We start from the raw sequence: 18923 nt of genomic DNA, 5'->3' as shown, positions 1-18923 counted from the left end.
GACTCATCTTGAAAAAAACTCATGCTAAAGCACTTAACTATGAAGACCAAACACGACACCTATTGTAAATGAAAGGTGAATAGAAAGGCAAGCATTTGAAAAGTACCCTTTTCTTAAAATCTATACTTTGTAAAAAGGGCTTCACCCTTTTGAACACAAAAATTAAGTGGCCAAATGATGGGGAGAAAAAAGATAAACAAAAGTATGGGCAGCTACATCCAAAAGGATTAGACATAAGGCCCTAGATATTGGGGTAGGTACAAGAATATTCCACAACAATAAGGAGGATAGTAGAAAAAGAGTGGTTAACTAGGTTAGGCAAAAGAGACTACATTGTATATTTTAAAGGATAGAGCAAAATGAAGGATAACCATAAAAGGATCCAAACTTGTATTAGGAAGGATACAGGAATTCCACATAGGAGGAGTGTGATCTCCCCCATGTTTTCTTGCTACCCTTTTTTTATGGGTAATATACTCACTCTCAAAACATGGTACCTCCTCTGGGGCTCGTAGAGATAAACATTGCCCTCCTCTTTTTGGCCCCTAATCACTTGACCTTTATTGCCTTTCGCTCCATCCATCTTTCCCCTTTTTTGATGGTCCACTAGTCCACCTACCTTCGCCACATCATTAACTCCCCCTACCTGAACAAAAAGCATGCTTTAGTCATGTCTGCCTTTCCTATCCTCTTCCATCTCTCTAAAAATAATACTTTAACAAGTTGATTATGAATTTTTCGATGCATAGCGAGCATATGTGGAAGTCAGTGCGTTGCACCTAAGTAGGTCACTTTCAATGCCCAAACTTGAAAAACCCGAAGAAAATAGCCATAAGAATACAAATTCCAAAACTCCCTTAATCTTTTCTGTTTCTTTTTATAAAAAAACCCCATCACATTCAACATGTAGCCCAGGGAGAGCCTAGGTTTTATTGAGGGCAAAATGCCCTAGACTAGTAGGCATAGGGTCGCTAGTCAACGGTTGATGAACTCACACACATCCTAGGCGCACGGACCCATCTCGACACTAGCTAAGAACCAGGCCATCAATGTCGACTTTTATGTCATTAGGCCTCGGACCTGAACAAAGGGAGATGGGCCTGTAATTCAACATGAAGTAGATGCTCCCTCCATGTGGCAAGTCGCCATGGGAGGATGACCTGTGTCCCAACAAGTCCCTTCCTTGTGTCTTTTAAGTATGAGACACCCTTGTCTTCCTAGGAACACTTTGCTCACTTATTGGCTCTCATTGGCACTCTCTCTCTCTCTCACACTCTCTCATTGTCTCTCATATCTCTCATTGGCTCTCATCTCATTGGCTCTCATCTCTCTCTCTCACGTGGCAAGTCTCCATGGGAGGATGACCTACCTTGTCTTTTAAGTATGAGACACCCTTGTCTCACTCCTAGGAACACTTTGCTCACTTATTGGCTCTCATTGGCTCTCTTTTTCTCTCTCTCACACACACACACATTGGCTCTCATCTCTCTCTCTCCACACACTCACACCCCTTTCCTCGCTTAGTGGCCTCTCACACACACACAACAAGCCCATGGCAACAACACAGAGAATGCCAAACCTTGCAGAAGATACAAACCATGGGCTCCCTCGCCCTCGCTTCAAAACAATTAAGCAGCTCGTAGATGAAGGGCTCACCCATGTTCCCGACAGTTACATCCGTCCCCTCCACCATCGCCCAACCTTCCCTCAGTTTTGTGATGCAGATCAGCTTCCCGTCATCGACCTCACCTCTTTGGACAGTCGTGGTACCGGCAGAGACCAAGTAATCCACCACATACGCCGCGCATGCCAGGATTGGGGCTTCTTCCAGGTCTGCGTGTAATGGGTCACCCTGTCCGTCTTAAAGCTTGCTAATGGACCTAAGCTCACCACCTTAAGATCTGTCTTTCAGGTCATACATCATGGCGTCCCGTTACCTCTAATGCATAGGATTCAGGCAGCTGCTCGAGAGTTCTTCGATCGACCGGCAGAAGAGCGAATGCGATTCTACTCGGAAGATAACAACAGGGAGATGGTATATGTTACTAGCGTCAATCGACGTCACGAAACGATTCATGAATGGAAGGATTCGTTGCGCTTTATGCCAGATCGATTCAAGGGTGTCAAGGAAGAAGGCCCAATCCCTTGCAGGTAACCAATATTGTGGGAATTCACCAGGATATCCTGCTGTCGCGCTTTATTCTCATTTTTGGGTGTATCAACAAGGACATCCTGCTGTTGCGGTTTGTTCTTATTTTTGGGTCTGTAAACAGGGAGCCTGCTCTTGAATATCTAAGTGCGCTAAGGTCCCTTGGACAGAGACTCCACAAAGCCATTCTCGAGAGCTTAGACATCGGTATGACTGACTTTGGAGAAACTATGGTAGCAATTGCAGACGGGGTCATAGGAATGCAATATTACCCGTCCTGTCCGGATCCCAGCGTTACGTTCGGCGTGAGCGCACACTCGGATGCCAATACACTCACCATTCTGTTGCAAGACGACGTGGGTGGATTGCAAGTGCGGAAAGGCGACCGGTGGATCGCAGTCAAGCCCATAGAAGATGCGTTCGTTATCAACGTAGGAGATCAGATCCAGGTATGTCACCTATCGTAAATGCTCGTATGCTATGGCTTTTCAGTAAACTTCTGAGATATAATTAGGACGATTGTCCGATTGTTGTGCAGATCCTGACGAACGGCAGATACGAAAGCGTGGAACATAGAGTGGTTACCAATGTAAACAAGCCGAGACTTTCGATTGCCACCTTTTTCAGTCCCTCCACGGATGCAACGATTGCTCCGCTTGCAGGCATCATCCAAGAGAACAATCCACCGCTATATAAGCCGACACTCTTTCGGGATTATCTTCAAAATTTCTTTAGAATCGGGTTACGGGCTAAGACTGGGCTTGATTTTGCGAGGATCACTCGTTGAACTCTCATTTTATTGCATGTCGATCTATTGAGGCAGTGCTCTTGGCACCTAATTTATTAGCATTGCAATGTGGATCTTTTTCCTAAGACGCTTCCAATGCATGCCTATGCTTTTCTACAAAAAAGCAGTGCTCTTGGCACCTTCTATTATTATTAATATTGGATAAACAATCCTAATTTATTAGCACTCCCTCCGAAGAGGTAGTGCTATGTTGGAGAATCGGACTCTCCTTTATGCATTTCCAATTGTAATTGTTTTAATTTTGATTGAGTTGGACAAGCCCGATCTTTATGCAACTTCACAAGTATAAGTGCCTTACTGATTAAGAGGCCTTTGCAAATTTTCATGACAATCGCATTTAATTGAGTTGGACAGGAAGATCCTTTTGAAGTTCACAAGTATAAGTGCATTGCTCATCAAGAGATCTTTGCAAGTCCATCTCACATAGAGGTATGATACAAGTGTAGTAAAGCACAAATTTTTAATAGATATGTACAACGCACGGTTGAAAATGGAAAATGTGCATGTGTCACTATAGAAGTAATATTAAATCATTTTGAAATTTTGCAAGTATGAGAAAATATTTAATTTTAAGGTTTCTTCAATATTTTCATGACCATTAGATACATATAGGGTATGGTATAAGCATTCCAATACATAATTTCTTTGCAATTATGCACAATAGAGGCACCGTGTATGGTGCAAAATGATGAAAAGGGCATGTCTTAATATATAAGTCATGTTCAATCCTTATAAATCTTTGCAAGTATAAGCTCCTCACCCATTGAAAAGTGTATTGCGAAGCTTCTTAACCATTACACACGTAAAGATTTGGTATAACCACATTGATTGCACAATTATTTGGCAATTCTGTATGATGCATGGTCGAGAATGAGAAAATTTGAATCTACCATCAAGTCATGCCCAATCCTTATGAAACTTTACAAGTATGGCCTTATCCATTTAGAATTCCTAGAAAGTTTTCAAGACCATCACACACATTAGGTATGGCATAAGCATATTAACATATAAGTTTTTGGGGTTATATACTATGCATCCTTGAAAATGAAAAAAATGTGCATGTCCCACCGTACAAGTGATGCCCTATCTTCAATAAAAATTACAAATGTAAAGGTTTATGGATTAGGTTTTATGGGTTTATGGGTTAGGGGCTAGGGTTAATTGGTCAGGGTTTTCAGGTCTTAGAGTTTGGCAATTATGCACCATGTATGGTTGAAAATGAAAAATGTGCATGTCCCACCATGCATCAATGAAAATGAGAAACTTTTCATTCCCTTCATACAAGGATGTCCAATATTCAGCTCACCCTATCATAAGCTTTCCCTAGATCAAGGTTGAGCATCACATGGGTTTGTTGTCTTGTCTTGCTCAAGGTTCAATCAAGAGAAGGGTCAAATAATTAGATATTTAGGCTACCTACTTGGAGCAAGGGTTTCTTCCAAGCAGAAATCTGATTGGGTTTATCAAAACATCAAAGGAAAACTTGCAAAGTGGACAAGGAATCTTTGTCAGTTTATGTACTTTCAGTTATGCTCTTTGCAAAGACAAATCTCAAGAAAATTGATAAGGCAATTGCAAGACCCTAACTTATGCATTGCTCAATGGAATTCGTCAAACTTTGTCTTCAAGTTGTAGTACACATTCTAAAATTGAACATGAGACCAACTAATTATGGAATAATGAATAGCAACTGCTCCTGCGAGCTTCCCCTCCTCCCCTGTCGTACCTCTATCTCCCCCTAGCCTCTCCTTGCCTCGCCTCTCCCGCCCCTACCCCTCCGCCCTCACCTCCCCCCTCACCCCCACCTCGCTCCGTCCCCCTCGCCACGCTCCACCACCCCATCCGCTACCCCCTTCTGCTCCCCCCCGCCCCGCTACCCCCTCCGCTCCACTCCGCTACCCCCCCGCTCCACACCCCCTGCCCCGCTACCCCCTCCGCTCACCCCTGCCCCGCTACCCCCGCCCCGCTACCCCCTCCGCTCACCCCCGCCCCGCTACCCCCTCCGCTCACCCCCGCCCCGCTACCCCCCTCCGCCCCAGCCTGCTACCCCCGCCCCGCTACCCCTGCCCTGCTACGGCCCCAGCCCGCTACCGCCCCAGCCCGCCCCGCTACCGCCCCAACCCGCTACCCCCTCGCTCCACTCCGCTCACCCCCGCCGCCAGTCTGTCCCCTCACCCCTCGCCTCCCACCCCACCCCCTCCCGCCTCTCCGCCCTCCCGTTTCACCTCCGCCTTCCCCTCCCGCCCTCACCCCCGGCCGCCCCCCGGTTCATTCGCCCCACCCCGTGTTGAGAGATATGGTGCCATGAGCACATGTAGAGCAAAGGTATGAGCAAAGGGTAAGCTGCCACATGGCATGGAGGAGATATCCCACATGTGAGCAAGCAAATGGATGTAAGTACCCTCACCTATAAAAGGGAGGTTCATTTGAAGTAATTCAATCAAGCACTTTGCACTATCTCAAGATTCTCTTTATGAGTCCAAGCTAATCTATCTTGGAACCTAATTGACTTGAGATACATGTCATGAGCACTCTCTTCATCATGTTTCCACATAGGTTCCATCCACCTTAGAGTGCTCCATAGATCCTGAGGCACACATGTTTTGTCATGGTATCAGAGCATAGGTTTAGCTCTCCTAGTTTAGCTCATTAGTAGTTCACTAGGATTGCTCCCATTCCTAGATTAGTTGTACGCATGCCTTAGGAGCTCATGTTTTTCTCCTAGGTTGGTTTCAATTTTAGAGTGAGAGTTTTTTTTTCTTGAGTGATCTTTGTGAGAGAAAATTCCGTCCATAGGTTTCGGCTCATTTCGATTCTTCTTGTGAAAAATTCATGAGTGAGGTTCTTTGAGGGAGAGGGAAAGCACCATAGTTTCTCCTATCTACAAGCCAACAAAGGCCATCGTAGGCTACACTCCAGCACTAAGGCGGTGTCTCCTCAATGACAACTTCTACGTTAAACACCAACACAGCTGCCATAGCTCCAACCTTCAAAGCTCCACAGCTCTCTCAACTCATGACAGTCCTACAAGCAGCTCTACAATGTATGCATGCCCGCTCTACAACTCCCACTAGCTTCAACGGCTCCTAAAAGCCACTCCATCAACAAAGCCTAGACCAACCAGCACAGCAAAGCTAGAAAGCGGCATCTTGCTTCTCATACAGCTGAAGATAGAGAGCTTGGGGATGACAGCGGCGAGGATACACGAAGGGATAAAGAGCGAAGATGATAGTTACATAAAAGAAGCATTGAAGATTAGGAAGAATATATATTTGAGGAAGTTGACTAAGGGAGGAGCTGTGCTATTCAACGCCTCCATCGAACTAGAGCTCCGTCAAGCGGCCTTCAAGCCCATCTTATGCACATCGTCTTACATCACCTAGCTCTCTCGCCAGCCCAAGCGAGGCCCAAGCTCTAGTCCGACTCCCGCTTCAGAAGGCTCATCACGGCTCTTTAGAAGACTCCCGCCAAGCCTTGCAACAACACCACAGAGCTCGCAAAAATCCATAGGCAGGTGCAGTCGGCGAAGGCTCGGCTTATCACACAGACGGCCGACTCCTATCCTGCTACGTCTCTCTAGCAGCCGAAGCTCCTCACGGCCGATTCTACAGACCAACGCCTTGCCTATAGAGCAGCTCCCTCCATTGACTGTTGCAGGCAAGCATCCAACGCCAACAACGGACTGGTAGCCTCCACAGCGCTCAGCCTTCGAAAAGCCCTTCAACAATCAACAATCAGCCTTCATCGACGAGAAGCCTTCATCAACATTCGGAGAAGAGATGCGGCGGAAATTCGAAGAAGAGACCTCAGAAATTCTAAGGCTCTCACTATGTGACACGTGGCAAATTGGAAGTAACCAAGGGTTTGTTCTGGTAATAACTAAGGGTTAGTCATTGAGGTTTGCAAAGTGACACGTGGCACATAGGACCCCAGTGTAGTCAACTCAACCACCATGGTTAAGGTTAAGATTAGCTAAATGCCACATAAGCATGCACAGTCATCAGTGCCTTCTAAGCACACAGCCTCTTATTAAGCACAGTTTTAATTCTGCATGTGAATCCCTGTGCCATATCATCAAGGCCCCCTCTTCTTCACAAAAGCTTCAACAAGCCATAACTTGCAATCCAGGAAGAATTTGCACATGCTCCAAAAAGGAAAAGTGATCGTCTTTTCGAGCTCTACGCGCCTGTCAGATCAGAATCATTGTATGCAATTAGACACTGCCAATATTGAAAGAAATCAATTGGTAAGACCTTTGCAACAATTGGAAAAGCAAAGCATGAATGCAAACATCGATGTAAAAAGCAAGCCAAAAGCACAAGTGTATGAGATGACCATAGCCCGAAGCATGGCATCCACACATAAAGCATCAAGGCACATGAAAGGACAAAGCATCATGCATGAAGCTACAACAAACAAAGAAGCCAACAGAGTCATCATCAAGCCATGAGCCAAAAGATGACATCAATGGAATGTATTGAAAAGCAAAAACCTTGCCAACCTTGCCTATGTTTTGTAAATCAAGACTGACCACCTGAGAGTAGCTATGAAAGCACCCAGGGGAGGTATTGACATGTAAGCCACACTTGACCACCTTAAGTAGCATGCATGCACTAAGGGGAGGTGATGGATTTGTAACTCACATCTGACCACCTTGCAGTAGCCAAAGGATTATGGCACCAAGGGGAGGTGTTGAGAGATATGGTGCCATGAGCACATGTAGAGCAAAGGTATGAGCAAAGGGTAAGCTGCCACATGGCATGGAGGAGATATCCCACATGTGAGCAAGCAAATGGATGTAAGTACCCTCACCTATAAAAGGGAGGTTCATTTGAAGTAATTCAATCAAGCACTTTGCACTATCTCAAGATTCTCTTTATGAGTCCAAGCTAATCTATCTTGGAACCTAATTGACTTGAGATACATGTCATGAGCACTCTCTTCATCATGTTTCCACATAGGTTCCATCCACCTTAGAGTGCTCCATAGATCCTGAGGCACACATGTTTTGTCACCCCGCCCCCTCCGCCCCTCCATTCCCCCCCGCCCCCCGTCCGCCACCTCGTCCCCGCTCTGCCTCTCCCCCGCCCCCGCTTCCACTCCCACCGCCACTTCACCAGTCTCCCGCCTCCATGCCTTCACCTCGCGCCACCTCCGTTCCCGCCACACCCAGGCTCTACCCTCCCGCTTCTACCCCCCCCGTTTTTGGGTGACAGCCTCTTCCTCATCGGAAGCCTCGCAGTAGTTTGTCTTGGCAGTATGGCGGCTCCCTGCCCGGAACCGGAGGCCCAGACGGTCCCTCCCTCTCCAGATGCCTACCACGTCATCCTGACTGAGCAGCAATCATCTCGAGTTCAGGAGGTTGCCAATGACTTTGCTCTTACCTCAGTCTATGGCAGAGTCATTGGACATTCCCCCTCCAAATCAGCCATCAGGGACTGGCTCCAGTCCACTCTCATGCTAGAGGACGGCCATATTGAGGAGGTGGCCCTTATGGGAAGGGGCATCTTCTGGCTTAAACTCTCCAGTGCGAAAGCTGCGAGCAACCTGATTGCTGGCTCCCCCACGTCAGTGGACGGAAAGATTATCATGATAGTCCCGTGGTACCATGGATTCAGCGCAGCAGATTTTGATGCCCGGTTCCGTATACCTCGCCATCCAGTGACGCTGGTTTTTCCTGGTCTTGCTGCTGAAATTGTTAGGGACCTGGGCTCCCACTTCGGCTGGGTTATGCACGATACTTTCGCCGATGCGGTGACTACGGCAGGAGCCCCCTGAGTCCGTGTGGCTGTGGCGGATCTTGCGACTCTCCCGGCAGTGATCGAGATCGTGACAGGTGCCGGCAGTATCACCCAGAGCATGGTAGTCACCGGACAGCCAGGACAGTGTCTGAGGTGTCACGGCTTTGGACACCTGGCGGCTGCCTGCCCACGTTTCGCCAGCTCTTCTCAGCCCCCCCGCCTCCCCCCTCTCCGCCCCCTTCTCCCCCCTCCGGGCAGCCACGCCAGGAGGAGCAGAGGCAGCCGGACGAACCAGTGATAGCTGGCGGCTGGACTGAGGTTAGAAGAAAAAGAGGAAAGAACAAGAAGATTTCTGATAAAGGCAAGGAGGCAGAGGTTACCCCGCCTATAGCTGCACCTTAGAGACCCGATAGGCAGCCTCCCCAGGGACTTGGGAGAGCATCTTCTTCGACGGTAGCCCGCCCTCCACAGCCTCAGGTCCCCCTCTCTTCCTCTCCCCAACCTCTCCCCATCCAGCCCCAGCCCATCCCCCAACGGCACCCCTTGTCTCCCGACCCGCAGCTTCAGCCCCCTCGTCCTCCTCAGTCTTCTCCCCCTCCTTTTCAGCCCCAGTTCCAGTTGCAGCCCCATCCCTCCCCCCCCCCCCTCTTTCAGTTCTCCCGCAGAGCTAGCTGCTCCGACGGTTCCTCAGCTGAGGGCAGTTCCCGCTCCCCCTCCTCCTTCTCCTCCGCCAGCCGCCCCTGAGGAGTCTGAGCTGCCTATTCCCCAGCCTCCTCCCCCTCCCCCTCCCCCTCCGCTGGTAGGACACCCGAAGTCTACACCACCACCGGAGCAGGCTTCTCCGTCCGCTAGCCCCTCAGTGGCAGACTCTGATGGGCCTCAACTTCAGGAGAGAGAGCTCCCCCGTGACTTTTACAGATCTGGCCCCCGGGACTACCTGTATGTGGCCGACCTCGGGACCTTCCCTGCTTGCCTCGACATCAGTATCTTCCTGCTCCGCAAAGGGGCGGATGGGAAGATAGCCGCCTTGGCCCCTAGGGATGGCCCTGGCTTTGCTTTCACGTTCCTCAGTGACGGCACCGAGACCTGGACAGACGACTCGGTCTGGGAGGCTCTCAGGGAGCAGACGCATGCTCAGATTTGCTCCTGGATAGTAGGCCCGTTCGGTGGGCAGCTTCTCGAGACTCAGCGGTCCAAGGGTGACGTGCGCCTGCGGTGGCGCTGCGCCGCCAAACGATTCAGACTGATTGTGATCCTCAGGCCCCCCCTGTCTTGGCCCCTCCCCCAAGATGTCAGAGCCTGGACGCCTCAGAAACTCCGTGCCTTCTACGAGATGTCCACCTCAGAGATCTCGAGCTGGCTCGAGAAAGCCTTCGTTCATGGTACCAAAGGCCTCTCGCCTTTGCTGAAGGTATTGAAGGACGGGCAGGACGACCCCGCCTCCCCCTCCAAACCTTCCCATAAGCGCCAGCGCCTCTACTCTGAAATGTCAGCTTCTTCTTCGACCTCGACCGCGAGACAGTTGTTCGCTGCCTCCCAGTCCTCACCATGAGCCTACACCTCGTATCCTGGAATGTGAACGGGTTTCACTCTTCTGGCACCCGTGGTCCTAGGAAGCTCATTTTGAGACAGGAACTTCAGCTAGCAGTGATAGGACGTTTGGATGTACTTCTGCTCCAGGAACACAAGCTTTCGGCGGCTCACTCCCGTAGATGTGGGAAGATCCTCACTGGTCGCTCTCACACTTATTGGGAGCCCTCGATCGGCGCACTGGGGAGGAGTGGTGGTGTCTGTACTTCCGTGGGAGAGCAGCTAGCCCAGGGAGTTTTCGGTCATGGCACGTTGATCCCAGGTCGTGCCCTTTGGGTAGGCCTAGAATTAGAGGGCTCCAGAGTTGGAATTCTTAACATTTATGCCCCCACAGATCTCCCTTGTAGAGCCACCTTCTGGAGGACACTTACAGGGATTCTCCCAAACATGGATTCCTGGATTGTTGGAGGTGACTTCAACAATTTGGAGACCTTGGAGGAACAGCAGGGCAGAGGACCAGAGTTTACAGGTATGTCTCAGGCAGAGCAGTCCGCTTGGGACTCTTTTATCTTTGCGACAGGAGGAAGGGACTGTTGGCGAGACCCGTCCTTCCGGCGTTGGCACGGGAGCTTGGACTTCTCGTGGGGTTTCCGCAGGGAACGAGGCAGACTCCTGGAGAGGCTGGATAGATTCTATGTTAGTGATTGGGCCATCAGTAGAGGCGGTCAGGCCGGTATAGTTCCAGGGACGACACTCTCCGACCATGTGTCGGTGCTCTTATCATTAGATTCGGCAGCTCAGGCCCTTCCCCCCCGCTCATGCCGGATTCCCGACTCCATTTTCTCGAGGGAGGATGTGCGTAGCAGTATTTGCGGTCTTTGGGATAGATACTGGGGCGAGTGCACGGATTTGGTTGATTCGGTGGCACATGTGTTGCAGGAGATCTGCCAGCTCGCAGCCCTACAGGTTCGACAGGAGTGGTGGGGTAGAGAGAGAGCCCTTTGGAGAGACCTCGCCTCCATTCAGCGGCTCCAGCAGGCATCTCCGGGCTCGGAGGAGCTTCGGATCCAGGCCCTTCGAGCCAGAGCCCTTCTTGAGGAGACACTCCAGCGTCACTCAGAGTTTTCCTATCACGCCTCTCTCTTCTTCTGGGCTCGGAAGGGTGACCGAATGTGCAGGGAGTTCTTCAGGACACATGGCCAGAGAGCTGCAGGTGATCAGCTTCGGAGTCTCAAGACAGCGGCGGGACACATCGTCACGGATCCGGGAGAGGTCTTGGGATTGGCCCCGACTTCTACAGGACCCTTTTTCAGCAGGAGCTGCTTGCTCCTCACACTTGTCGTGCCCGTGAGGAGGTGTGGAGACACACTCCTTCCTTGGTCCAGCCTAGCATGCAGGCGACGCTGTTGGCACCGTTTACCACGGATGAGATGCTGGAGGCCTTGATGGCCATCGATGGACAGAAGTGCCCAGGTGAGGATGGGCTATCCCAGGCATTCTTCACCTCCTTCTGGGACCAGATCCATCAGCCCCTCTTAGTAGCTCTTCAGAGGATTTTCAGCAGCGGTTATATGCCAGAGTCCTCGGGACTGATTTGCCTCATCCCGAAGGGAGGAGATAGACAGGAGATCCATCAGTGGCGCCCGATCACTCTCCTTACCACTGCCTACAAAATCCTAGCCAAGATGATCAGCGCCAGAGTTTGGCCTCTACTTTCAGACCTCATTCACGACACTCAGACAGGCTTTGTTCAGGATCGCAGTATCCTGGATAATGTCTTCACCTTTTCAGAGGCGGCGGAGTGGGCTCAGCACAGCGGATCACACCTTGCCATCCTACTTCTCGACTTTGAGAAGGCCTACGATCGGGTGGACTGGTCCTTTCTGGAGGGGACTCTAGAGCGGCTAGGTTTCCTAGCAGGTTGGATTCAGACAGCCTCTAGTAGAGTCATCATTGGAGGCAGGATGGGTGAGCGTTTTAGCCTGGAGAGATCAGTGCGTCAGGGCTGCCCCCTTGCCCCTTACCTGTTTCTCTTCTTCGCCGAGGCTATGACTTACTACCTCCGGGCGAGGTCTACAGGGATCAGGGGTGTTCGCCTTCCCCTCCGGGAGGACACGGAGCTCTTGGACTCGGAGTACACGGATGACACAGCCCTGTATGTCCAGGACAATGAGTTGATGCTGGAGAGGGTGAGGATGGCCCTGGAGGTCTTCTGTTCGGCTGCTGGTGCGAAAATCAACTGGAACAAATCAGTTGGTTTCCTCACAGACCCCGGGGCGCGTTCTCAGTGGGGGAGGTTTTTGGGTTTCAGGTGGATCCCATGGGGACAGACAGCTAGATACTTGGGTTTTCAGGTCGGCCTGGACATCACGCCAGCTCAGCAGTTTCTCCCGGTGCTAGATTCCATCCGATGGAAGCTGGCTTTCTAGAGCACTGCTAAGCTTTCCCTTGCAGGTCGTGCCTTGGTAATCAACCAAGTCCTCCTTGCCACGGCTTGGTATGTGGCTTCCTGTTGGTGTTTCTCGAGATCCAGTGTGGCACAGCTTAGGAGGCTGGTTCGGAACTTCCTTTGGTCCGGGGAGGATGGCCTCAGAGATACCAGAGCCAGGGTTGCTTGGCAGATAGTTATTCTTCTGCAGGCTGAGGGAGGCCTGGGAGTCATCGATCCAGAGCTGCAGAGTCAGGCCTTGTTAGGCAAGTTAGTCATCCGCGGTTTGACCCCGGGGGGGCAGACGTGGAAGATGCTACTTCAGCAGTTGGTCAATTCTTGTGTCCCGCGACGAGGTGGAGAGTGGCTCCCATCCCTCAGGTGGATCTTCACTTCTGCCCCGCTTACTCAGCCCCGTTCCCCACTCGTTCGTAGCCTCCTCATGGTTTGGAGGCGGCTCCGCCTCTGTCTCATTCAGTCCCATCCCTGCTGTCAGGAGGAGATTGATCACCAGCCGCTTATCTGGAACGATCAGGTCAGAGATGCCGAGGGCCTTCAGTTGGGGGAGAGATCACATATCAGGTAGGATGGTTGGATGAGGGGGCCAGCCCGGTCCCTTCAAGTTTGGAGGGACACGTACAGATATTTGGAGATGGCTGATCTCGCAGACGCAGCTGGAGGTGCTCGTGGAGCCCAGGCAAGACGCACGGAGATCGACGGCATGATCCCAGCTGATTGGTTGGTTCCACCGGAGCCTCAGATCCTCATGCCTGGTGACGACCGTTGGCTGGGACAGTTCACCCCCCGTGGCATCCCACTGGTGGTCACAGGACGTATGGTCGACTCCTCTATTTCTTTCTTCGCGGTTATGGGGGATGGACGACTCAGGAGAGAGGATGCACTCATCGACCCCCTACTCCCATGGCAGAGGGTTCAGATCGTAGGCCTTTTGGGGAAGGTCTGGCGTACCGATCCTAGCATTGAGCAGGATCAACTGCAGCTTTGGCAACTCTGGCTCTGGGAGGGGCGGGCCTTGTCAGAGCTTGTTGAGTGGGACCCAAGAGAGTGGAGCTGGCCAGAGGTTGTGACAGGACAGGGGCCAGAGGTTGTGACAGGACAGGGGCCGACCTCCTTCTTCGCCTATAGCACGACTTTGGGCAGGCGAGTTCTTGGGAGGATGCAGAGCCGCCCCCCCACCCAGCGGCCCAGCTGGTATGCACAGGGTATTTCCAGATTCTTTTTGCAGGCCTTCTGGAAGGCCTTGTGGGAGAGTTGGCAACTGCGGAAGATCTCCTACTTCCTGTGGCTTCTCGCCCACAAAGGTCTTCCGGTGGGGAGCTGGTTGAGACAGATAGGCAAGGACGGACGCTGTCAGATTTGCCATGAGGTTGAGGAGTCACCAAAGCACTGCCTGTGGAGTTGCACTCACGCCCAGGAAGTGTGGAGGTGGACTTTCGGGATTCTCACTCGCGCAGCACCAGAGCTAGGCTTGATCACGTGGGGCGCGTTCTGTTGGTGCAGCACCACACCTGGTCTACATCACTTATTCGAGGCATGCCAGCAGGACCCCACTTTCCTTATCACGCAGGGTACATGGGGGCTGCTCGAGGGTATCCCGCAGCACCTAGCAGAGGCGGATACAGGAGTTCAGGAGAGGCAGCTAGTCTGGGAGATTATCAGCAGCATAGCAGGGTGGCACATTTGGACCTCGCATTGCGTGCAGATCCTCGATGGCACCTCCTTATCGACTGCCCAGATCATGAGTGATATTTGGTGCGAGATTATTCATACCCTCAGAGGCCAGTGGGACTAGATTCAGGGAGATTCCCGGTCTGGTCAAGAGAAGCGGAGACGCTTCCTTCGGACTTGGAACACTCAGGGCCTCTTATTCGAGCAGACCTCGTAGGGCCTTCGGTGGTGCTACTCACCACCCCGATGGCTGTTCATTCACACTCGCCTTATCCCGACGTGAGAGAGTGATTTATTGTGTTACCTTTTAGGGGTGTGTCCGATTTGTGAATGCAGCCCGTCAGCTACAAGCTGACCTTTTGTATCTTGTTCTCGAAGTAATATAATTAGCACTGTTTTGTCGGCAAAAAAAAAAAATTATGGAATAATGATTTGGAATGAGATCTTTAAAGCATTACAAGTGCTATGTTGCATGTGAAGCATGCATCCTAAATAGCAATTTATTCAAAAACGTCAAAATGTTATTATGTACATACATGCAACGAAGTAATCATTGAAAAGTACAATACATGAGCTTGTCCTCAACCCAAGTGACACACCTAAATGAGAACATTAGGTATGGGTTAACAGGCCTCCAATGTTTTGCGAAAGTGATGCACAGCCATTTAAGAGCATGCTCCATACCTTTTTTTTAATTTGTTGAAAACCAAAACAGATTGAATATTTGGAATCCAAACTAGTGGGACTATGGCATGGTAGTCTTAAAACATTGATAGTTGTTGATATTGGTATCTAGATTTACCCTAAAATGGAACAAGTTGAAACTATGCAATTTGTGCATGTGCAAAGATCTTTTTATAAATCTAACACTATTTATAATTTTGAATTGTTTCTTTTTCCATGCACTTGCTTTCTATATGGCTCATAAGCATCTCACTGCATTTCATAATACATAGCATCAAGCCCGATAGCATGCCCTTCGGCCTAGTTCTGTTTTGAAGCATTTTAGGCCGCATTGCACCTCTTTGGGATATCCAATTCTGCTGACATGTACCGTCAGAGGGTGAAAACCTGACTGCTAAAAATTTATCTTCTCCTGCGAATTTTAAATTTTCACACCTCCTGTCCATTGAATCTTGGAATATTAAGTACTTGCAACTTGCCCCCACCCTATAAATGCCTTGCAATTCACACGTGCCTCAACGTGACCTTGCACGGACTTTGGCTCGGCATTGTCTTCTTTTGGGTAAGTTGTCTTCTATTCTTTGCTCACCTGATCAGCTAGCTTCTTTGGGTCTGATCATGGCCATGGTGCCAATAGCAACATGCAGCTTGCCATGGTTGGCAAGAGAAGCAGATAGAGGCTATGAGACAGGAAAGCTAAAAAGCTTGGTGAAGGCCCAAGCAACAGATTATGGGCCAAGAAAAGCGATAGCGTGGGGTATCAAAAGGGCAATGGAACACACTTTTGCAACATTTGTGAAGGGAGAAAAATGAGAAGAAAGAAGACTTCTAGCAGAGCAATAGCAAGAAGAAGTTGCAGGTGCATGCATATGTTGGTTGGGATAGAATATCTAGGCTATGGATAGCCAAAGATCTAGAAGTATCCTGGTAGAATTTGATGTGGTGATGGCCTTTTGGTGTGTTGGGATGAGCAAGTCTACAAAGTATGAAAACCAATTTGCAAAGGGTAAGGACATTCATGTGTGTGTAGGATTTATTGATCTTCATTGTTTATAGCAATTATCGATCTTCATAATAGAGCTTGAAATCAAGAATAAAATGATTGTCAACATGTGCCTCAAGTGCCATGTATTGAAATTGGCTGGAATAGCCTACATGGGCTATGGATAGCCAAAGATTTGGAAGCAAGGAGGAGAGGGAAGGAGTGGAGGAATGACAAACGATCATGCTACGATGGGAGCCCTTTTTTTTTGTGATGCAATGAGGGTAGGGAGAGGTGGGAGAGGAGGAAGGGAGGGACGGTAGGGAGGGAGGGGTGGGAGAGAGGGAGGGAGGGGAACATAAAGGGAGCTAAAGTAAAAGGGAGGGTGTGATCAAAAATGGTTTATGGGAGAGGTGAGAGTCAATATATATCCCTAAAAGCATTTGAATTTTCCGCTTTAGAACTCAAACCTCTCTCTCTCTCTCTCTCTCTCTCTCTCTCTCTCTCTCTCTCTCTCTCTCTCTCTCTCTCTGTGCCCCCAACTCCCCTCCCCTTTCATCCCCTCCTCCTGTCCTGTTCCCTACCTTACTTTTCTCCTTCTCTCCCTTCCCTTCCCTCCCACCCCTCTCCTTGCTTTCCGATCTTCATAATAGAGATTCATTGTTTATAGCAATTATCGATCTTCATAATAGAGCTTGATATCAAGAGTAAAATGATTGCCAACATGTGTCTCAAGTGCCATGTATTGAAATTGGCTGGGATAGCCTATATGGGCTACGGATAGCCAAAGATTTGGAAGTAAGGAGGAGAGGGAAGGAGTGGGGGAATGACAAATGATCATGCTGCGATGGGAGCCCTTTTTTTTTGTGATCCAATGAGGGTAGGGAGAGGTGGGAGAGGAGGAAGGGAGGGAGGGTAGGGAGGGAGGGTAGGGAGGGAGGGGTGGGAGAGAGGGAGGGAGGGGAACATAAAGGGAGCTAAAGTAGAAGGGAGGGTGTGATCAAAATGTGAGAGTCAATATATATCCCTAAAAGCATTTGAATTTTCCACTTTAGAACTCAAACCTTTCTCTCTCTCTCTCTCTCTCTCTCTCTCTCTCTCTCTCTCTCTCTCTCTCTCTCTCTTCTCTCTCTCTCTCTCTCTCTCTCTCTCTCTCTCTCTGCCCCCAACTCCCCTCCCCTTTCGTCCCCTCCTCCTGTCCCGTTCCCTACCTTACTTTTCTCCTTCTCTCCCTTCCCTTCCCTCCCACCCCTCTCCTTGCTTTCCTTGCCAATGTTGCCGCACTTGCTTTTGTTCCCCTCTCCTCTACTCCATTCATTTAGTTCTATTGCCATCTACTTCATTCCATTAATTTCCTTTTCTCCTTATCATCCTGCAAGCATGGCCCCTTTTTTTTAATTTATTTTTCCGAAGTAAAAATTTTAATAAATCATTGCATGGACAAGGATGATAGTCTATCTTCCTTTCCAACCCCTTTCATAGATTATGTAAAAGGCATGGTCATAAAACTTTGCAAATACCTTTACTTGCTCAAATTTTGGATCTTAAATTCTACACCATATACCCTGAACCCTAATCCCTATAGCCCCAACCCTAATTCATATATCATAAACCCTAATTCCTATAACTTGAGCCCTAAAAACTATACCCTAAACCATATACCCTAAACCCTATACCCTATACCCTATATCCTAAACCCTAATCCTTATAGCTTGTACCCTTTACCCTATACCCTAAATCCTATATCATAAACCCTAAACCATAAAGCCTAAAAGCTAATCCCTATAATGTAAATCCTCTAGTTTGGTAGTATAAGAGGACATAAAAGTGTTTTTTAAGGTTTTAGCCAAAAAATCACAACTTGATGTAGATGCGCTTTTTGGTGATTTCCTCTCTTGAGATTAAGGTAGACTCACAGGAGTATTTTTAAAAAATATAACAAAATCAAAAGGCTAATACATGTGATTACAAAATGCTCACAAATGTATGGTAACACAGCGTTTCATGCAGATAGTACTCAAATTTGAAACTTTATTTAGCATGCCTAAAAATAAAAATGATTTCAATGAGCTATCATTTTTATAAGTATATAAAACACATAAGAGTCACAAAATTGTATTAAAAAATCATTTTGGAAGACCTTAGCCTCTTGAAAAGCTAGGCAATACTTTCTGACATGTATATGAATGAGGTAAAGTCCTTGCTATCATTAGAACCAAGCTCAAGTATTTGAATCAGAGGACTCAATGCAACTTTCCTCTACAACTTTTGATAGCTTTGGCTGCTATAGACTTTTTCCCAAGAGTTAGCAGACCTTAGTCTCTTGAAAAGCTACACATCCTACATATATCTTAGCAATCCAAGTTAAGGCTCAACTAAGGCCACAATCACACTAAGAGATATTGGGGATAGTACAATGGCACCAATTTAGTGCTGTTAGCTTGCGCAAAAGATTCTATAAGGTCATCAAAATGACATTTTGAACCATGACAACCTATTACCTAGATTATATATTTGTATACCTGATACTTGAACACAAGAGGCCCAACTTGAACACTTTATCAAAAGCATTTTGGCTTAGTCTCGAGCAATGTATTTGTACACACATGAACACCATAGGCCTAAACATGTACTCAATCAAATAACAAGTGTAAAAATAGACAATGATTTCCTTCCATCAATGAGTTATTAGGTTCTTGACGGTAGTTGATTGAGGTAACCTCTCTGAAGCTAGCCAAGTAATAGTTTAATTCCTTAGGGAGTTAGTGGTATGATGAGTAGGATGCTCCTTTTTTTGGGGGGCGAGAGGGAAGGGGTGAGTATGAACATGCCCAGCACCCTAAAAGTAATATTGACGATTAAAACGACATGTGGGCTTTTAATTTTCAGGTGTTTTTGTATTGCACCCCTTA

The 18923-nt window shown here is 48.7% G+C and overlaps 1 protein-coding gene across 1 annotated transcript; it reads left to right on the top strand.

The window, feature by feature from the left end:
- Positions 1-1437: 1437 nt before the first annotated feature.
- LOC147896101 (fe(II)/2-oxoglutarate-dependent dioxygenase 4-like) lies at positions 1438-2978 on the top strand. The gene is made up of 4 exons (XM_087382890.1): positions 1438-1831; positions 1913-2151; positions 2274-2598; positions 2688-2978. The coding sequence occupies exons 1-4, from the start codon at positions 1553-1555 to the stop codon at positions 2934-2936; spliced, it is 1092 nt and encodes a 363-aa protein (XP_087239016.1). The 5' UTR covers positions 1438-1552; the 3' UTR covers positions 2937-2978.
- The last annotated feature ends 15945 nt before the right edge of the window (positions 2979-18923 follow it).

Source organism: Dipteris shenzhenensis, chromosome 12 (assembly GCF_047967505.1).
Source record: "Dipteris shenzhenensis isolate YYH24624 ecotype China chromosome 12, Dip_SZ_1.0, whole genome shotgun sequence".
Lineage (NCBI taxonomy): Eukaryota > Viridiplantae > Streptophyta > Polypodiopsida > Gleicheniales > Dipteridaceae > Dipteris > Dipteris shenzhenensis.
Note: the sequence above shows the minus strand (reverse complement) of the source record. Positions and strands in the feature narration are given on the sequence as shown.

What these genes read in the sequence shown, in the direction of transcription:
- LOC147896101 (XM_087382890.1), top strand. Translation starts at nt 1,553, where the DNA reads ATGGCAACAACACAGAGAATGCCAAACCTTGCAGAAGATACAAACCAT. An exon ending in GAAGGCCCAATCCCTTGCAG is followed by an intron (nt 2,152 to 2,273) that starts GTAACCAATATT and finishes GTCTGTAAACAG; the next exon opens with GGAGCCTGCTCTTGAATATC. An exon ending in ACGTAGGAGATCAGATCCAG is followed by an intron (nt 2,599 to 2,687) that starts GTATGTCACCTA and finishes ATTGTTGTGCAG; the next exon opens with ATCCTGACGAACGGCAGATA.